Here is a 15,808-nt window from a genome sequence, read left to right as displayed (position 1 = left end):
CTGCAGCCACTTTAGCTGCAAACAGAATCTCAGTGATGAAATGACAGCATTCAGTCCAAGATATTAATCAACACTGCAATCCTCACTCCAGCATAAGAATCACCCCCCTCCCCCAGGTAGGATGTGCAAGTGGGCTCCTGCCTCTAGTGGGGGAAGGGCACGTGGCTGGCTCTGCTCCTTTTTACACATCTGGCCCCTGCTGATCCCATTCCTAGACTGAAGTGGGGGACAAAGGGGACAGGGCAGTTTCCCTTGAACTGGTTCTGTCATAACCTGGTTTTGCACCCTCTGGCCTGGCATGATTAGAACCAGCTCTCTCTCCTGGTCCCTCAGAAACTCCCTGTACCCCACCCCTCAGCTGCACACCCACGAGCGGGGAGTCTCCCCTTGGGCTGCTGCCCCCCTGGTTCTCCAGGGGCCCTTTCACACGTGAATGCTCCCTGTTGGAGAATCTTCATCCTTCCAGGTCATCTTCTTGGGCAGAACTTAAAATTCTAGGTGACCTTCCCACCAGCAAAATTCGTATCTAGTTGACAATCTATCTGGCTCACCTTTTTTTTTGTTTAATGTTTAATTAATTTAATTAATTTATTTTTGGCCGCGTCGGGTCTTTGTTGCTGCACGCAGGCTTTCTCTAGTTGTGGCGAGCGGGCGCTACTCTTTGCTGCAGTGCGCAGGCTTCTCAGTGCGGAGGCTTCTCTTGTTGCGGAGCACGGGCTCTAGGCGCGCGGGCTCAGTAGTTGTGGCACGCAGGCTTAGTAGCTGTGGCTTGCGGGCTCTAGAGCGCAGTCTCAGTAGTGGTGGCGCACGGGCTTAGTTGCTCCGTGGCATGTGGGATCTTCCCGGACCAGGGCTCGAACCCGTGTCCCCTGCATTGGCAGGCGGATTCCTAACCACTGTGCCATCAGGGAAGTCCCTATCTGGCTCACCTTTGTTGTGTGCCCCCCCCACGCCCCCAAAACAACTCAACTGCCGAATTCTCCTGCGGGCCACTGTGTGTGCAAACATCTGGGGACACACAGGCTCTGGGAATGGTTCCTTGAAGTCTCCTCTCAGCCAGACTGAAGCAAGTGGGCAGATACCCTTCACCCTATCTGGGGAAGAGGACTGGAGCTTACAACCCAGCCAGTCTCCAAAGAAACGCTCAGGAAGTCATCCCTGTCACCACTTACTCCAGTCTCTAATATTCCCCAAATGTGGGAGGAGGTTTAAGGGCAGGATTGAATTAGCTCTCCAATATCCGCTCTGAACATTCCTCCAGGGCGTGGGGTGGGAGAAGCAATGGGTCTCACACATTCTGGTAAGTCATCTTTACCTCATCTTGGACTCTCAGTCGAAACCTCAATTTTAACAGGCTGTAAGAGACTGTTACACATGCTCTTAGTTAGTAGTAAAAAGATACAAAACAGTTCAGACTGGCTTCCACAATAAAGAGAATTTATTGGTTCACATAATTGAAGAAGTCCAGCCATCACGTGCTCCATTTCTCTGTAATTCTCTCAGTTCCGCCCATCTGTGTTTACAAGGTGTTTGCCATACAACATGGGTATGTGCTTCCAGCGAACAAAGAGGATATCTCTTCCCTCAACCACTAAACAAGAGTCTTGGGATTTACTCTGACTGGATAAAATTTGACAACGTAGGTCAAGTTCTTATCCCGAGTCAATTCCTAAAGCCAGGGGAGCACCGTGTGCCAATTGGCTTAAGCCTGGGGTAGGACCCATCCCTGCTCAGTAACTGTGGGAGAGACGTGGGTTCTCCCCATTGGGTTAAACCTCTGGGGACACATTCTTGGAATTGGTGGTGATGGTCGTGGTGGTGATGGGGCTTAGACTCAGCCTTACCCACATCCCCTAGTTGTGTAATTCAGAAGAAGGGTGGTAGGGCTTCCCTGGTGGCGCAGTGGTTGAGAGTCTGCCTGCCGATGCAGGGGACATGGGTTCGTGCCCCGGTCCAGGAGGATCCCACATACCGCGGAGCGGCTGGGCCCGTGAGCCATGGCCGCTGAGCCTGCGCATCCGGAGCCTGTGCTCCGCAACGGGAGAGGCCACAGCAGTGAGAGGCCCGCATACCTCACAAAAAAAAAAAAAAAAAAAAAATTACACCCACCCAGTCCAAGGTCATCGTACCCAAGCATCTCTTTTTGTCCCTACATAAAACATGATTTTGTGGGTATCTAAATATTTTATATTCGTAATACAAACATACTCATGACTTTAAAAGGCGTTTATTTTGCCTTGGGGACGACTTTTCCATTAGACACAAAGCTGAGGGCCTGTGATATTTTTAGGGCCCCATGAAAATGTTTGAATTTTGAAGTCAGCAGGAAACAAATGAACTTTTAGGTCAAAGAAAATATTTTAAAGTATAATATTTGCATATGTATCTTTATAGCAATACTGTTGTAAACTATTATTATTATGATGATTTATTTTAAAACAATGTTTTAAAAATTTAAAAGGAGGAATGGGCCCAGCAAGGCACAAATTCCTAGGACCGCTGAAAGTCATCAGGCAGCCCTGCTCTGCATTCCTTCCTTACTGGGATATCCCACAGTATTTAATGTTGCCAGTAGGAACCCAAAGTCTGAGGCAAAGAGATTATCCCTTGAAGTCCAAGGTTATTACCCATTTACTTGTACCAGAGATATTGTGCTTGAAAACAGCAGTCCTGCGAGGTCAGGCTTGCCTCCACAAAAGAAGCAGAGGAGGGAAGGCAATTCCACGGGTGAAATAAAAGCCTAAAATATCTGAAGAATTTTCTCCCACTTGGAGACTAATGAACATGGGCACAGTTAGCTAGAGATAAAGTATTTTCATGCATTATATCACGATCCCCATAACAACCCCACTGCAGTACTGACCCACGTAAACCATGAAAAATTAGACTCAGGGAAGGCAAGTAGCCTTTCCGGTTTCCTACACGGTTATACCTCCTGAAGGGTTAGGTCAACCCAAGGCTTTTGACTCCAAAGTTTTTGCTTGTTGCTGGTGGCCAGAGGCACTGAAGTTGGAAGCAAATTTTTTGGTAGATAGTTGACCTGACCAAGCAAAGTGGGCAGTGACTTAGGACACACCCAAAGGATTCTAAGAACAGACATAGGACCTTGGGGGTTCCTTTCTTCCCAGATATGCCGCCAGGTTGTCCATGATGCAGCCGGTCCATTTCCCACCATCTTTTCCTGTCCTAACCTGTGGTGCTTTAAAGTCAGAGGCCGGCTTTCTGGGGCAGCTGAGGAAGGCTGTCCTTACCAGACAGAAGGAATGCTCACTTGGTGCAAGGGGCGAGGGGCTCGCAGATCCAGACAGCAGAGGCACTTCCATGCTTTCCAGCGACACCACTGCTGCCCACACCCACCTTTCCAGCTTGTCCTTGCAGTGCTAGTCTGAGTGATCTGGGGCCCTTTCCGGGGTCTCGTTAGAGCAATAACAATGCATAAAAGGAACATGTGACAGGGTGGCTCCCCAACAACCCTTGCTTTCTCCACCTCAAGGAAGTTAGGCAGACAAACTAAAGCAGTGGCAACCAAAAGTGGAGGTGCCCCGACTGACAGCATCTGCATCACCCAGGAGCCTGTTAAGCAAATTCTTCGGCCCATCCTGACCTATTGATGGAGAATCTGTGAAGGGGGTGTGGACGAAGAATGGTGCCTGCCATACGAGTAAACAAAGGATGTTTTGGCTATCGAGCCATCAGCCACTGTAGCAGCCCTGATTTCAATGAGCCCAGATTCTTGCATCTTCCCATATACAAAAAAGCGCTAAATTCATTAACTTCAGATGTCTGGTTTTCTTTAATTAACAGTGATCATTTGGGACTTCCCTCGTGGTCCAGTGCGTAAGACTCCACGCTCCCAGTGCAGGGGGCCCGGGTTTGATCCCTGGTCAGGGAACCAGATCCCGCATGCATGCCGCAACTAAGTGTTCGCATGCCACAACTTAAGAGTCCGTATGCCACAACTAAAGCCACAACCATGAAGGTCAGTCTCAGGCCACAACTAAAGATCCCATGTGCCGCGTGCCGCAACTAAGACCCGGCAGAGCCAAAATAAATAATAAATAAATAAAAAAATTTAAAAAGACAACATCATCTGATGTTCCAACTACCTGTTTTTGTTGTTGTTGTTGACTTGTTTGTTTTTCCAAAATCTCCTATGTATCCTGGCTCCTTCCTTACCTCTTTGGAGCAGTCCCTCCCAACTATCTGACAGGCTGCCTCCTGGGCAGAAGTCCTCAGCGAATCCACCACATAAAACATAATTCTCAACTTTTAAGTCGTGCATTGTTTTTTCAGTCCACAGTGGGGCTCAGAAACCTGTGTCCCATCCAGCTCCCAGGTGACTCTCAGGCACGCTAAATTTGAGGGGCTGTAGCCACAGAAACATAGAGGGAGGAGGCCGGAGAAAGCAGGACTGCGCCCCAACTCCTCTATCTCTGAGTGGTGTATAGGCGGCATACTCTCTTTCGTAACCATTGCCAAGGTCTCCGTGAGGGGCTGGTAATGTAGTTCGGTGGGACTAACTTTTTCAAAGACGCTTCCCCTCCTATGTAAGAGGCTGCACTCTCTCCCCAGGCAGCCTAGCGAGCGGATCTCGAGCAGCCTCAATTTCCTAAAGCTGGAAAGCGCGACGCAGGCGCAGTGACACCCCCGCCAGGCCCCGCTCCACCGCGAGCAAGCGCGCTCCCAGGCTGCCTGCCGCCCCTCCCCCCTCCCCCTGCGCCGCCTCGCCCCGCCTCGCGCACGCGCAACGGCGTTTTCCCCGTGACCCTCCGCGGCGCAGGCAATTTGTAGCTAATGGCGGGTTCTTGGTCTCAGGCTTGTTGCAAAACATGCTCCTCTACTAGCTGTGCGTGTGGCGACAAGGGCAAGTGGGGCAACTCCTCGCTCTTAGGCAAGCGGCTCTCAGAAGACTCGAGCCGCCACCAGCTGCTGCAGAAGTGGGCGAGCATGTGGAGCTGCGTGAGCGGGGACGCGTCGGTGGCCAGCACAGAAAGGACGCGGCGCGAGGAGACTGCGGAGCCGGCGGAGGAGGAGGACAGGCCGCTGGTGTTTCTGTGCTCTGGTTGCCGGCGGCCGCTGGGCGACTCGCTGAGCTGGGTGACGAGCCAGGAAGACACCAACTGCATCCTGCTGCGCTGTCAGTTCGGGCGGGGGGCTTAGGACTTAGGACCGCCTTCTTGCCGGGTGTGCCGCACCTGGGCGGTCCCGGAGGAGGCGGAGGTGTTTCGGGGCCTCCCAGGGTCTTTATTTATATTTATTTGTTTATTTTTTAATAAATTTATTTATTTTTGGCCGCGTTGGGTTTTTCGTTGCTGCACGTGGGCTTTCTCTAGTTGGGGCGAGCGGGGGCTACTCTTTGTTGCGGTGCGCGGGCTTCTCATTGCAGGGGCTTCTCGTTGCGGAGCACGGGCTCTAGGCGCGCGGTCTTCAGTAGTTGTGGCATATGGGTTCAGTAGTTGTGGCTCGCGGGTTCCAGAGTGCAGGCTCAGTAGTGTGGCACACAGGCTTAGTTGCTCCGCGGCACGTGGGATCTTCCCGGACAAGGGCTCGAACCCGAGTCCCCTGCATTGGCAGGCAGATTCTTAACCGCTGCGCCACCACGGAAGACCCTCCCAGGGTCTTTAAAAGCAGAAAAATCTGAGACGGTGAGCTGTCCCAGAAAAAGGGGAGGAGGAGAGTCATCCCTGCACCTTGGACTCACGAGTGACAGGTTCTTTTCTGAGGTTCCCCCGTCCCGGAAGAGCAGTGGATGAATCAGTGTCGTCGTGAGAATTACTTAGAAAAAAATGACCAACTAGGTTGTAAGCATTTAGGGTGTAGATATTCTGTGTTACGCCTCATAGAAATTAGCGGGCTGTTAATCGGTAAATAGTATTGTTAATGGTTTAGGACATTAAGCTTTTCAGCTGCGTGCTTCCTTCGGGGGATGTCAGGGTTGATTTCTCAAGTCTTCATAGTTGTGTCAGCGAACACCTTTACCGTCTGAAGTGTTAACAACCGTAGAGTTGACAGAACATAATGGTATCAAAAAAATTAAAGGAGACTTGCAATAAAAGCACCAACAATCCTATCAAAATTGGAGAGGAAGGAGGATGTAGTAAACATACAGGTAACTGGTAGAGCCAGTATCTTTTGAAACCTTTATGTTTCCCCAACGTTTGCTGGCTTTGTTGTTTTCATAGTATTTGTATAGGGGAGTGGTTCACATATTTTTTCTGAGTTGGTGTAAAAATGTATGTTCTTTTTGGACTTGTGGTTTTCAAGATGAAATTTATGCTCTGTTTGAATTCTGTAAATATTTTATGGCAGAAATTCACCACCGATTCGTTGACATTTGTGGAATGTTTTCCTTCCTGGGATATATTGGGAAGAAAGGAGGACAGCAGTGTCCACCTGTTAACCTGAAACTTTTCGGAACCTCTTTTCCTTAAGGATGCAATTAACGATAGTCCCTTTCAGTTGTTAAACAAAAGCCTAAGAACATACATTTCCCATACAATTCATTGAGATTAACCCTTTGCAGCTATTAAAATCAATGCAAAAGGATTTATCCCCCAATGCTGACGATCTCATGTCCCCAGAGTTCAACATGCTTTATTCTCATTTATACTTCCAGATACTCTCCGTGCATGTATGAGCATGTTTAAATATGTAAATTTTTTGGAATTCCCTAAAGATGTAAATTTTTCAAAACATACTTGAGATTATATTATTTATACTGTTAAGCATCCTTACTTTTTTATTCTGCACATATATTCTGAGTATTTTTCCATATTAGTGCATATAGATATACTTCACGTTTTTAATAGCTTCTTGTTGTACCCCTGCTGAGAGGCAGTATAGATCATGGACCTCAACTGCATGGGTTTGAATCTTGGCCTGCCACTTACTAGCTGTGTCTTTTTGGGCAAGCTACTTAGTCTCTCTGTGCCTCAGTTTTCTCCTCTGTAAAAATGGGGATAATACTTAATGGGGTGATTAGGAGGATTAAGTGAGTTGATGTGTGTCATATGCTCAGAAGACACAGGAAGCGCCACGTAAGTGATATCTTTAATGGAGATGCCATTCATCCTCCCAGTCTGCCCCTGTTGACAGAGGTCTGGGTTTTTTCCCAGTGTTGCCACCATTAGAACAACATGTATGTATTTGGGTTGATTTTGATACAGTAGGAGAAGCTCTTCCTTTTAGTAGGTGAGTTTATGTCATTGACATAAATGTCATTGACATTTAGGTTATTTTTAAGAAATAATATTGATATGTTTGGTGCTAAATCTTTACCATCCTTTCTGTTTTTACGTCTTTTCTCTCCTTTATCACGTGGGCGCTTTTGTTTTATCTATGAAAACACTATTCTGTTATTTAGTTTGTCTATACCAGTAGTTTTTAAAATTTAAAAAGTATATATAAATATCCTTTTTTATCAGCTTTAGACCAATTGATTTAACACCCTCCCCCCTTCCTCCCAGTGAAAGATTAGAAAATGAATGTTGGATTAATTTCCATTCCCCTCCCCGCTCCAACTGGAGTTAGTTTAATTGTTTTTACTTTGTCAAGGTTTATAACATTTACATACTGTTCCGTAGCCATAGCATCGTCCTTTAGCTTTAATACAATGTTTCTATGAACTTATTTCTGAAGTCCAGGACTCTTATTAATAATGAGAAGGCTTATTAATAGCTTTCTCATTCCTGTGTTGTTTATTTGATTAATCTTCACCAGTGGTTTTCCCATCCCCAAGAAAACTTCAAGTTTGAGTGCTTGAAAATGTCTTTCTGTTGTCTTTATACAGGAATGTCAACTTGGCTGCATGTTCAGTTCTGGTGTCATGCTCTTTGCTTTTTCCAGGCACAGGGAGCAGCTAGTGCAAAGGCCTTGAGGCTAGCGAGACCAAATGGTAGATTAAAGATAAGATTTAGGGTGGAAGGAAGGGGCCAGAAAATTTAGGGCCTTGTAGGCTGTTCTATGGAATGAGAATCTATTCTAGTGCGTGAGTTGTTGTTTAAGCAGGAGAGTGATATGACCCAGTCTTTTCTTTGGAGGATGCACTGAAGAGAAGAAGAAGCATGGAAGTGGGCAGGTCAGTGAGGAGCTAGTGCAGCCGTCCAGCCAGAGGAGGTGGAGGTGGTTTGGGGGCTGGAGTGAGGGTTGTGAGGTAGAATTGACAGGGTTTATCTGTGGAGTGTCTCTGCGGGGAGAAGTGTAAGGAGACAGTGACTCAGGGGTGATACCGGTTTCTGATTTGAGCGATGGGTAGATGGAAGTGGAATTTACTGAGTTAAGGTAGACTGTAGAGGAGGTGAAATCGAGAGTCTGTTCTGGCCATTGTAGGTCTGCTGTCCTTTCTTCATGTCCCTCTGCTCCCGATTCCCCCGCCTTTAGTGTGTTCTGAACTTGGGAAACGGGAATGTTTCCTGCTGCTTCTAGGGTTCAGCTGTGACCCCTGTCCAGGCTGTGGTCTAAAAGGTTTTGGGCTGAGCTCCTGAGGACCCTCTCAGTTACTTCTAGAGAAACAAGCTCTGCGTGTGAGATCTGGAGATGTACGCACAGGCTTTTAGCCTCTTCCTTGGGTTGATCCCAGTTTTACTGTGTCTGGCGGATATTCTTGATAGTCCGTGATTTGAGGTTCTAATTGTCCCAAAGTTTACCGTCAGTTGAATTTTTTTCTTCCTACTTTTATTCACTTTGTTAATTTCAGAGTTTTCTGGGAACGGAAGGAAATAACTCTTATTCTGCTCTCTTTTTCCAGAAGACCCTGTACCTTTAGTCTTAAACTACCCCGTGTGTGGGACTTTTGAGCCTTTTTTTTTTTCTGGCCTTCTGGGTTCTAAAATAAAAGTTGAATTAGAAGTGCTCTCAATGTCTGCGTGTGTATTGTAACAAACGGCATTAAGAAATTATTGTTACTTTCTTCTTTCTAGGTGTTTCCTGTAATGTTTCTGTGGATAAGGAACAGATACTATCCAAACGTAAAAATGAAAATGGTTGGTGAGTAAGGCTATATCTATGTGAATATGTACATTAGCGAAAATGTTTATTTTTCAAATAAAAGTCTTTAAGGAGACCATCAGCAGTAAGGTTTGGGATCAAACTTTTTTCATGGTAATCAGTATAAAAGCAGTCATTCTAATATACCAATTCTTGAGTGCTGGTGGTCTCCCTTAGACATGAGATGGAAGCGTTTCTAAACCTCTCAGGGCACATTCTGACACTCCCTTTTTGGGTGTTTGCGCTTGTCGTGAAGAAAATCGAAAATAAAAGTAGAAAAGGAAAATATCTGTATCATGGACTCTCCAAGCCCAAGGATGCTTTAGGTGAACGCTCCCTACCTTTTTCATGTCATGGCGCCCAGAGAAAATGCTAAGGTCATGCATACACACGTATACGGCCTATTGAGGTAAACAGACAGGGCTGCAGAAACAGCAGCATGGGGCCTCCAGCACTCGCAGGCCCTGTGCTGCCACTCCAATGGTTGAAGTGGTCAGAATCTTGCTATACCTGCCACGCATCTGCTGCAAGTGGCATCCTCAGCAAACTGAATGGGAAGCTCTGCCTTCTAGTATTGTTGCCCGAAACGTGTCATACTGACGTATATGAATACGTGGGACACAGGCAGTTGAACAGAAATTAATGATCATATATATTTTTTATTTTAAAATGGTGGCTTTTAATTTTAGTAACGTTAGAGTGTCCCATTCAAATGAAGTGTATTTTAATTTAAAAAATGACTCTATTTAAGGAGAATTAAATTCATAATAGGACAGGTAGTATGTGGATATAACAAAAATTATACTGTTGGCATGCTGGTGATTAAAATTTGGAGAACCCAGCCTTAGATCACTTCTCATTCTGTAGATGAAGAAAGCAAGGCCTGAGGAGGTTCCAGCTTCACTCAGGATGCAGGACTGATTAGTAAGGGCGAGGATGATGCTTTGTTATTTCTCTTTGTTTCCTGCAGAGTGTACTCTACTTCCCAGCTCTGGTCACTTTGACGTCAGCTTTACCATTTTTGCCATATCCGTGTAACAGCTGTGCTATCATGTACTTAATATTTTTCATTAAACTGACTCCTAATTTTTATTTAAATTTACTTAAAAAGGAATCTTTCTATTACTGCCATAAATGTGTCATTTGCTGTAACTGGAAAGTAACTGTGAAGATAATTACACTGAAAACACATGTTATTAAATTCTAGCTGAGATAGTATTGCCCGGCTGGTGCTGAGCCTGAGGTCTGTTCTCCTACTGTTAAAAGATTTGCAACTGTGAGATGCAGGTTAAAGACATTCTAGCACCAGACTGAGACTTTCTTCTCTTTATATATAATCAGGATTGTTAGAGAATTGAAAAGGGAATTGACTCTCGCTCTGAACCAGTGTTTCTAAGTCCTATTTACTTGTATCACCTGAACCCATCCTTTATGCCAAACTATGGCCCATGGGCCAAGCACCAGTTTGTTTGTTTTTATTTTTAATTTTTTTTTTTTTGATGTGGACCATTTTTAAAGTCTTTATTGAATTTGTTACAATATTGCTTGGTTTTATGTTTTGGTTTTCTGGCCCAGAGGCATGTGGGATCTTAGTTCCCCCACCAGGGATCAAACCCGCACCCCCTGCACTGGAAGGCGAAGTCTCAACCACTGGACTGCCAGGGAAGTCCCAAGCGCCTGTTTTTGTAAATACATTGTTATTGGGACACAGATCAGTTATGTGTTATCTGTGGCGGCTTCTGTGCGAACAGTGGTAGAGGCAAGTAGTTGCAGCAGACACCATCTGGCCTGAGAGCCTAAAATATTTGTTCTCTGGATCGTTACAGAAAAAAATTTGCCTATCCCTTCCCCAGAATGTTAGTGATCCTTGGTGGACAGTATAACATTACAAGGACATGTAGAATCTTTTTGTCTTATTTCACAATTTTAGTTAATTTTTCTTAATACTGAATTGAGGCATTTGCATTCTAGGAAAACACTACCTTAGTACACCCTGTTCTCGTCACTTTTGTACATGCCCTTTGTCACTGGATGCTTAAGGCAGTGCCGCCTGGAGGCGACTGTCTACATTTCTGATGTAAGCATCTTACTATCATTTTTTTCCTTCTTCTGTACATATGACTTAGTAGGGTCAGAATAACATACTTCAGCAACTTAAATGTTCAGGTGTTTATGGATCTCAACAATGGGATTTTTGTTATAACCAGTTGCTAAAGCAGTGGCATTTCTTGTTGCAGCATCCTGGAGACTTTGTACTGCGCAGGGTGTTCCCTCAACCTCGGCTACGTATACAGGTGCACACCCAAGAATCTAGACTACAAGAGGGACTTGTTCTGTCTCAGTGTCGAAGCCATTGAAAGGTAAGTTTGATGTATAAATGAATAGCTCATAAATGAATTCTCAGAAACTTGCTTCCAGAGAAATTGGTATGAAAACATCGAAACTAAATCAACACTGGTTAAAATATATTTTTAAGTAACTTCTGACAATAAAGCTAGTGATTTTTTTTTTTTTTTTTTTTTTTTTCGTTTGCGGTATGCAGGCCTCTCACTGTTGTGGCCTCTCCCGTTGCGGAGCACAGGCTCCGGACGTGCAGGCTCAGCGGCCATGGCTCATGGGCCCAGCCGCTCCGCGGCATGTGGGATCTTCCCGGACCGGGGCACGAACCCGTGTCCCCTGCATCGGCAGGCGGACTCTCAACCACTGCACCACCAGGGAAGCCCCGCTAGTGATTTTTTGTTTGGACCCGATTTATTTGCTATTGGAAAAATCTGTCATTCTAAATTGTAGGAGAAAACACTGAGAACAGTTTTCAGAGTAAAAATACGTTGTTTTTCTTAACAATCGAATTTAGTTTAATAGGATTTTTTTTAAAAGCCATTGTGTGGATCAATATATTTTGTCCATTTTATTTTTCCCTCTAGTTTTTAGTCTCCTAGAATATCATAAAGAAATAGGACAGAAATGGTCAAGAAAGAAGTCCCTTTGGTGTTCTGGAAAAGTAGAAATACAAAGTCCAACTATTTCCTTGAGGGTGGTAGATAATTGTCTGCTTGTTTTGAGAGATGCAAGGAAGTACCTTCATTTTTCAAGACTTCTAAAAAGCGTGAGGAGACCAGGTGAATTAGGGTCTGATGACAGATAGCTTAATGGCCCTCTAATTCACTAGCCTTTTTAAAACAGGAAACAATCAGTCGACCCCAGTGTATTTTCACTTATCCTGGAAAAGATGTAACCCTTAAGGTTTTAAAGATGCCTAGGAAACCTTAGGTATCAGGAAAGAAGAACAATTTAAGAAGAAAAAAAAAATGCCTACACTTTCATTACTCGAGGTATTTCGTCAGTCCGGTTGAAGTTCTTAGAGTTTCTCTTTAAAGAATTTAAAACAGTATTCTTCTTCTTATAATTATAATTTTTCATTTAACTATTCTTTGATGACTGCAGTTTTGCCACCTTCTTTGAAACTAGACAGGTTTAGGTCAAAATGATAAAAGGAATCTTTCCTTTTGCAGGCCTGCAAACTTTTTATATTCCTTACACAAGAGAATAGTATAGCAAGCACTGCTCATTGATGTAAAGCTTGCAGGCCTGCCTAGAGAGGGATCCGATCTGTTTTGGTTTTAAATAGAAGACCCAGGCCCAAACAACTGCTCCCTTAATCTCCATGAGAGCTCTACTAAGATTTGTGAGAATTATGTGGGGGAGAGTACAGGTATAAACAACGTGAACTCTTCAGTACGGTTGGTACAAAACTTTAAAAGTGATGCATATCTGTATAAGAGAAAATGTGTGGAAGATTTCTCCATAGAGGGTCATAGTATTGAAGCTGTTTTTTCCTGAGCAGTTGAATACCTCTTGGGGCAGAATTTTAATGACGAGGAATCTGGTTTGTTTTAGAAGTGGATGCCCTCTGTAATGTTTATTTACAGTGTTATAAATTACTCAATACCGTTTAATTTTTTCCCCCCATCTCATTTTTCTTTTCTAAACAGGATATTAATTGCCTTCTGCAATTTTGCCTCCCATGTCATTTTTCAGAAATTTAATCAATTTAATCTTGGGTTTCCAAGAGAAGACTGTTCTTATTTGACAAAAGAAGGGACATATTGAAGTCGTTAACATGTAAGGAAAGACTTCTACTAAAGAAACGCAAAAGAGTCAAGTTTCTTTCTTTGAGAAATACCAGCACCTCCTTCCCCACTGTTTAGATTTATTTGTTACCAAAGCTGGGCCTCTTTTCCTTCCATTACCAGGCCAATTTTTCTGTTCTTTGTATTTTCTAAACCACAGCATCTCATCACCCCAGAGAGTGGAGCAAAACATAAGTTACAGGATAACTGTTGAAGTTGCCCAAATCTAGGTAATCAAGAGTTGACTACACAAATTATATACTAAAAGTCAAACTTGAAAATGCACACGTTCCTGAGAAGTTACATTAAAAAAAAAAAAAAAGTGATATAAAGCAGTGGCTTCTTCAGGATCTTTTAAAACTTTAAAATAGAATTTTGAAACATGAGTGGTAATGTTTTGCCACCCAACTTACTACAGAGCAAGTTGATTTCCAATAACAAAATACTTATAATATTGGGAAATACGTAGGGCTCTCGGACAAAGCTGTTATGGAGAAAAACATGATTTCATGTAGTTCAGCTTCCTATGTAGGTTGCTATTAACGAAAGTAGTTGTTTTATGTGTTTACTTGGTACTAATATATAGTTTGATATACATATTCAAGTTTTAATATCATTATTTTTTGTATTTATTTATTTACTTACTTACTTATGGCTGCGCTGCCCTGCATGTGGGATCATAGTTCCCCGACCAGGGATCGAACCTGTGTCCCCTACAGTGGAAGCGCAGAGCCCTAACCATTGGACCACCAGGGAATTCCCTTAATATTATTCATGTAAATTTTATATTTACTCCCTTTTCACGTTTTAACTCTGTACTGTTATTATACTTCAGTTATGTTTTAGGGTCCTCTGAAAAGCAAATTGTGTCAGAAGATAAAGAGCTTTTTAATCTTGAAAGCCGAGTTGGAATAGAAAAATCTCTGAAGCAGGTAATCTTGTTCTGCACTTTTTGTATCTTTGTATGAACAACTTCCAGTCAGTGATCAAGTGCTCCTCCACGAATAATCCTTAATGTGTTTTCTGTTTTGACCTTAGCACTTTCATGGGAAGAGAGTGCTTATTTTATTTTATTCTTACTTATTTATTTCAGTTGTTAGTAAAGTTGATTTTGGGGGGAGCCAAACTACAAATTAAGCTAAAGCTATATCAAAAAAATAATAAAGAAGACATTTCATACTAAAATCAAAGTAGTATATATTCTAAAACTATTAAAATAGAAATATATCTTCTTAAATCATTATTTCATGGTAAAAATAGCCTTGTTTTTGAATGTTAACATCCTCTCACAGATAGGCAAGATAGTGATGAATGTATAAAAAAGCTACAGATTAGAGGTTGAGAACTACTGTTAATAAACTTATGTCTTATTTAAATGGAATTCTGTTAAATACTTACTATCTGTGTATAATGCATAACATATTCAGAAATTGTATTAATGATGAATATTTTAATCATATTTAACCATGTATGATTTTAATCATGTATTTTTTTTTATATTCTTATTTCAATTCAATAGATGGAAGATGTTTTGACAGCATTGCAAACAAAGCTTTGGGAGGTTGAATCAAAATTGCCCTTTACCAGCTGCAAAAGCTGAAATCTGTTCCAAGTCTCCCGTTCTGGAGTCCTTCGCTGATGGACAGTTGTTTCATATGTAGCAATTCTCGTTATAACTTACTTCACTTAGAACTGAAAGAATTCAAAATGGTCATGTACTTTACATTCTCTTGAACTGATCAACTGATCAAATGAGAAGAATTGTAGAATTACTTTTCCAGCTGTATTTGATGGTAAAAAGATGATTGTTTCCTAAATTCCAATTTTAAAGTCGTGATACTTCCTGGAAGTGAAATTTAGTAGTTTTTATTTTGATAAACCGCCATAATTTTCTGAACGGTTTTCTCCTCAGTACCAAATTCGTTATTCTTTATTTCTTATTTTTTTAAAACTTTATTTCACCTTTAATACTTTGAACAATATTTAATATTGAGTGGTAAGAAAATCTTAGAAGTTTTCCCACCCATTGTGTGGTTGAATCTCCTCTGAAAACTAATGCGTACAGCTCTGTGGAGAAACTGGTCAGTTATTTGTCAGAACTATTCAAAACCTTGCACGAGAGCAGAATAGCACGTATTCTAGTGGCGGTAGAATTCCACTTGACCCTGTTTATTTACTACTATATGCCAAAAAAACCTGGCAGAATATTTACCAAAAAGAGTAGTAATCATTTCTGAGGGTGGGGTTCTGGGGAAGTTTCCAGTTTTCCAGTTTTCTATAATGTAAGACGTAGAGTAAGCACATGTTGTTTTTATAATGAGGGAGAAAATAAAGATTAAAACAAAGTGCTTTACAGTTGATTTTTCCAAAACAGTTATTTACCTGAGCTCAGAAATCCTGGTGTCATGAACTCTACACATATACTGGGCATGGCAGTGTGAGGGTCCAGCTTAGGACCGTCAAGGTAACCCCACGTTTCCCCAGGCCGTCTCTGCTTTCGAGTGGACATGAGGCCGCATAATGTTAGTACTCAGCATGTTTGAGAACTGCCCTGATTATGTCTGAGGAGACTTAAAGTTGTCATATAAAAGTTCCCAAGTCAAATTGACTCGATCATTGATCATTCACAATTATTGAGTTCTTTTTTGATGTATCTGTCAGCAGCCTCTAATAATTTGAAATTAGGGAGCCGT

At 42.9% G+C, this 15,808-nt stretch overlaps 1 protein-coding gene across 1 annotated transcript; it reads left to right on the top strand.

Moving 5' to 3' along the window:
- The first annotated feature begins 4,758 nt into the window (after positions 1 to 4,758).
- On the top strand, positions 4,759 to 15,470 carry MIS18A (MIS18 kinetochore protein A). The gene is made up of 5 exons (XM_004313793.4): positions 4,759 to 5,137; positions 8,919 to 8,985; positions 11,223 to 11,345; positions 13,951 to 14,047; positions 14,635 to 15,470. Exons 1-5 carry the CDS (start codon positions 4,795 to 4,797, stop codon positions 14,713 to 14,715), a joined length of 711 nt encoding a protein of 236 aa, XP_004313841.2. The 5' UTR covers positions 4,759 to 4,794; the 3' UTR covers positions 14,716 to 15,470.
- The last annotated feature ends 338 nt before the right edge of the window (positions 15,471 to 15,808 follow it).

This window comes from Tursiops truncatus, chromosome 4 (assembly GCF_011762595.2).
Source record: "Tursiops truncatus isolate mTurTru1 chromosome 4, mTurTru1.mat.Y, whole genome shotgun sequence".
Taxonomy (NCBI): Eukaryota; Metazoa; Chordata; class Mammalia; order Artiodactyla; family Delphinidae; genus Tursiops; species Tursiops truncatus.
This window is presented reverse-complemented; position numbering and strand designations above follow the sequence as displayed.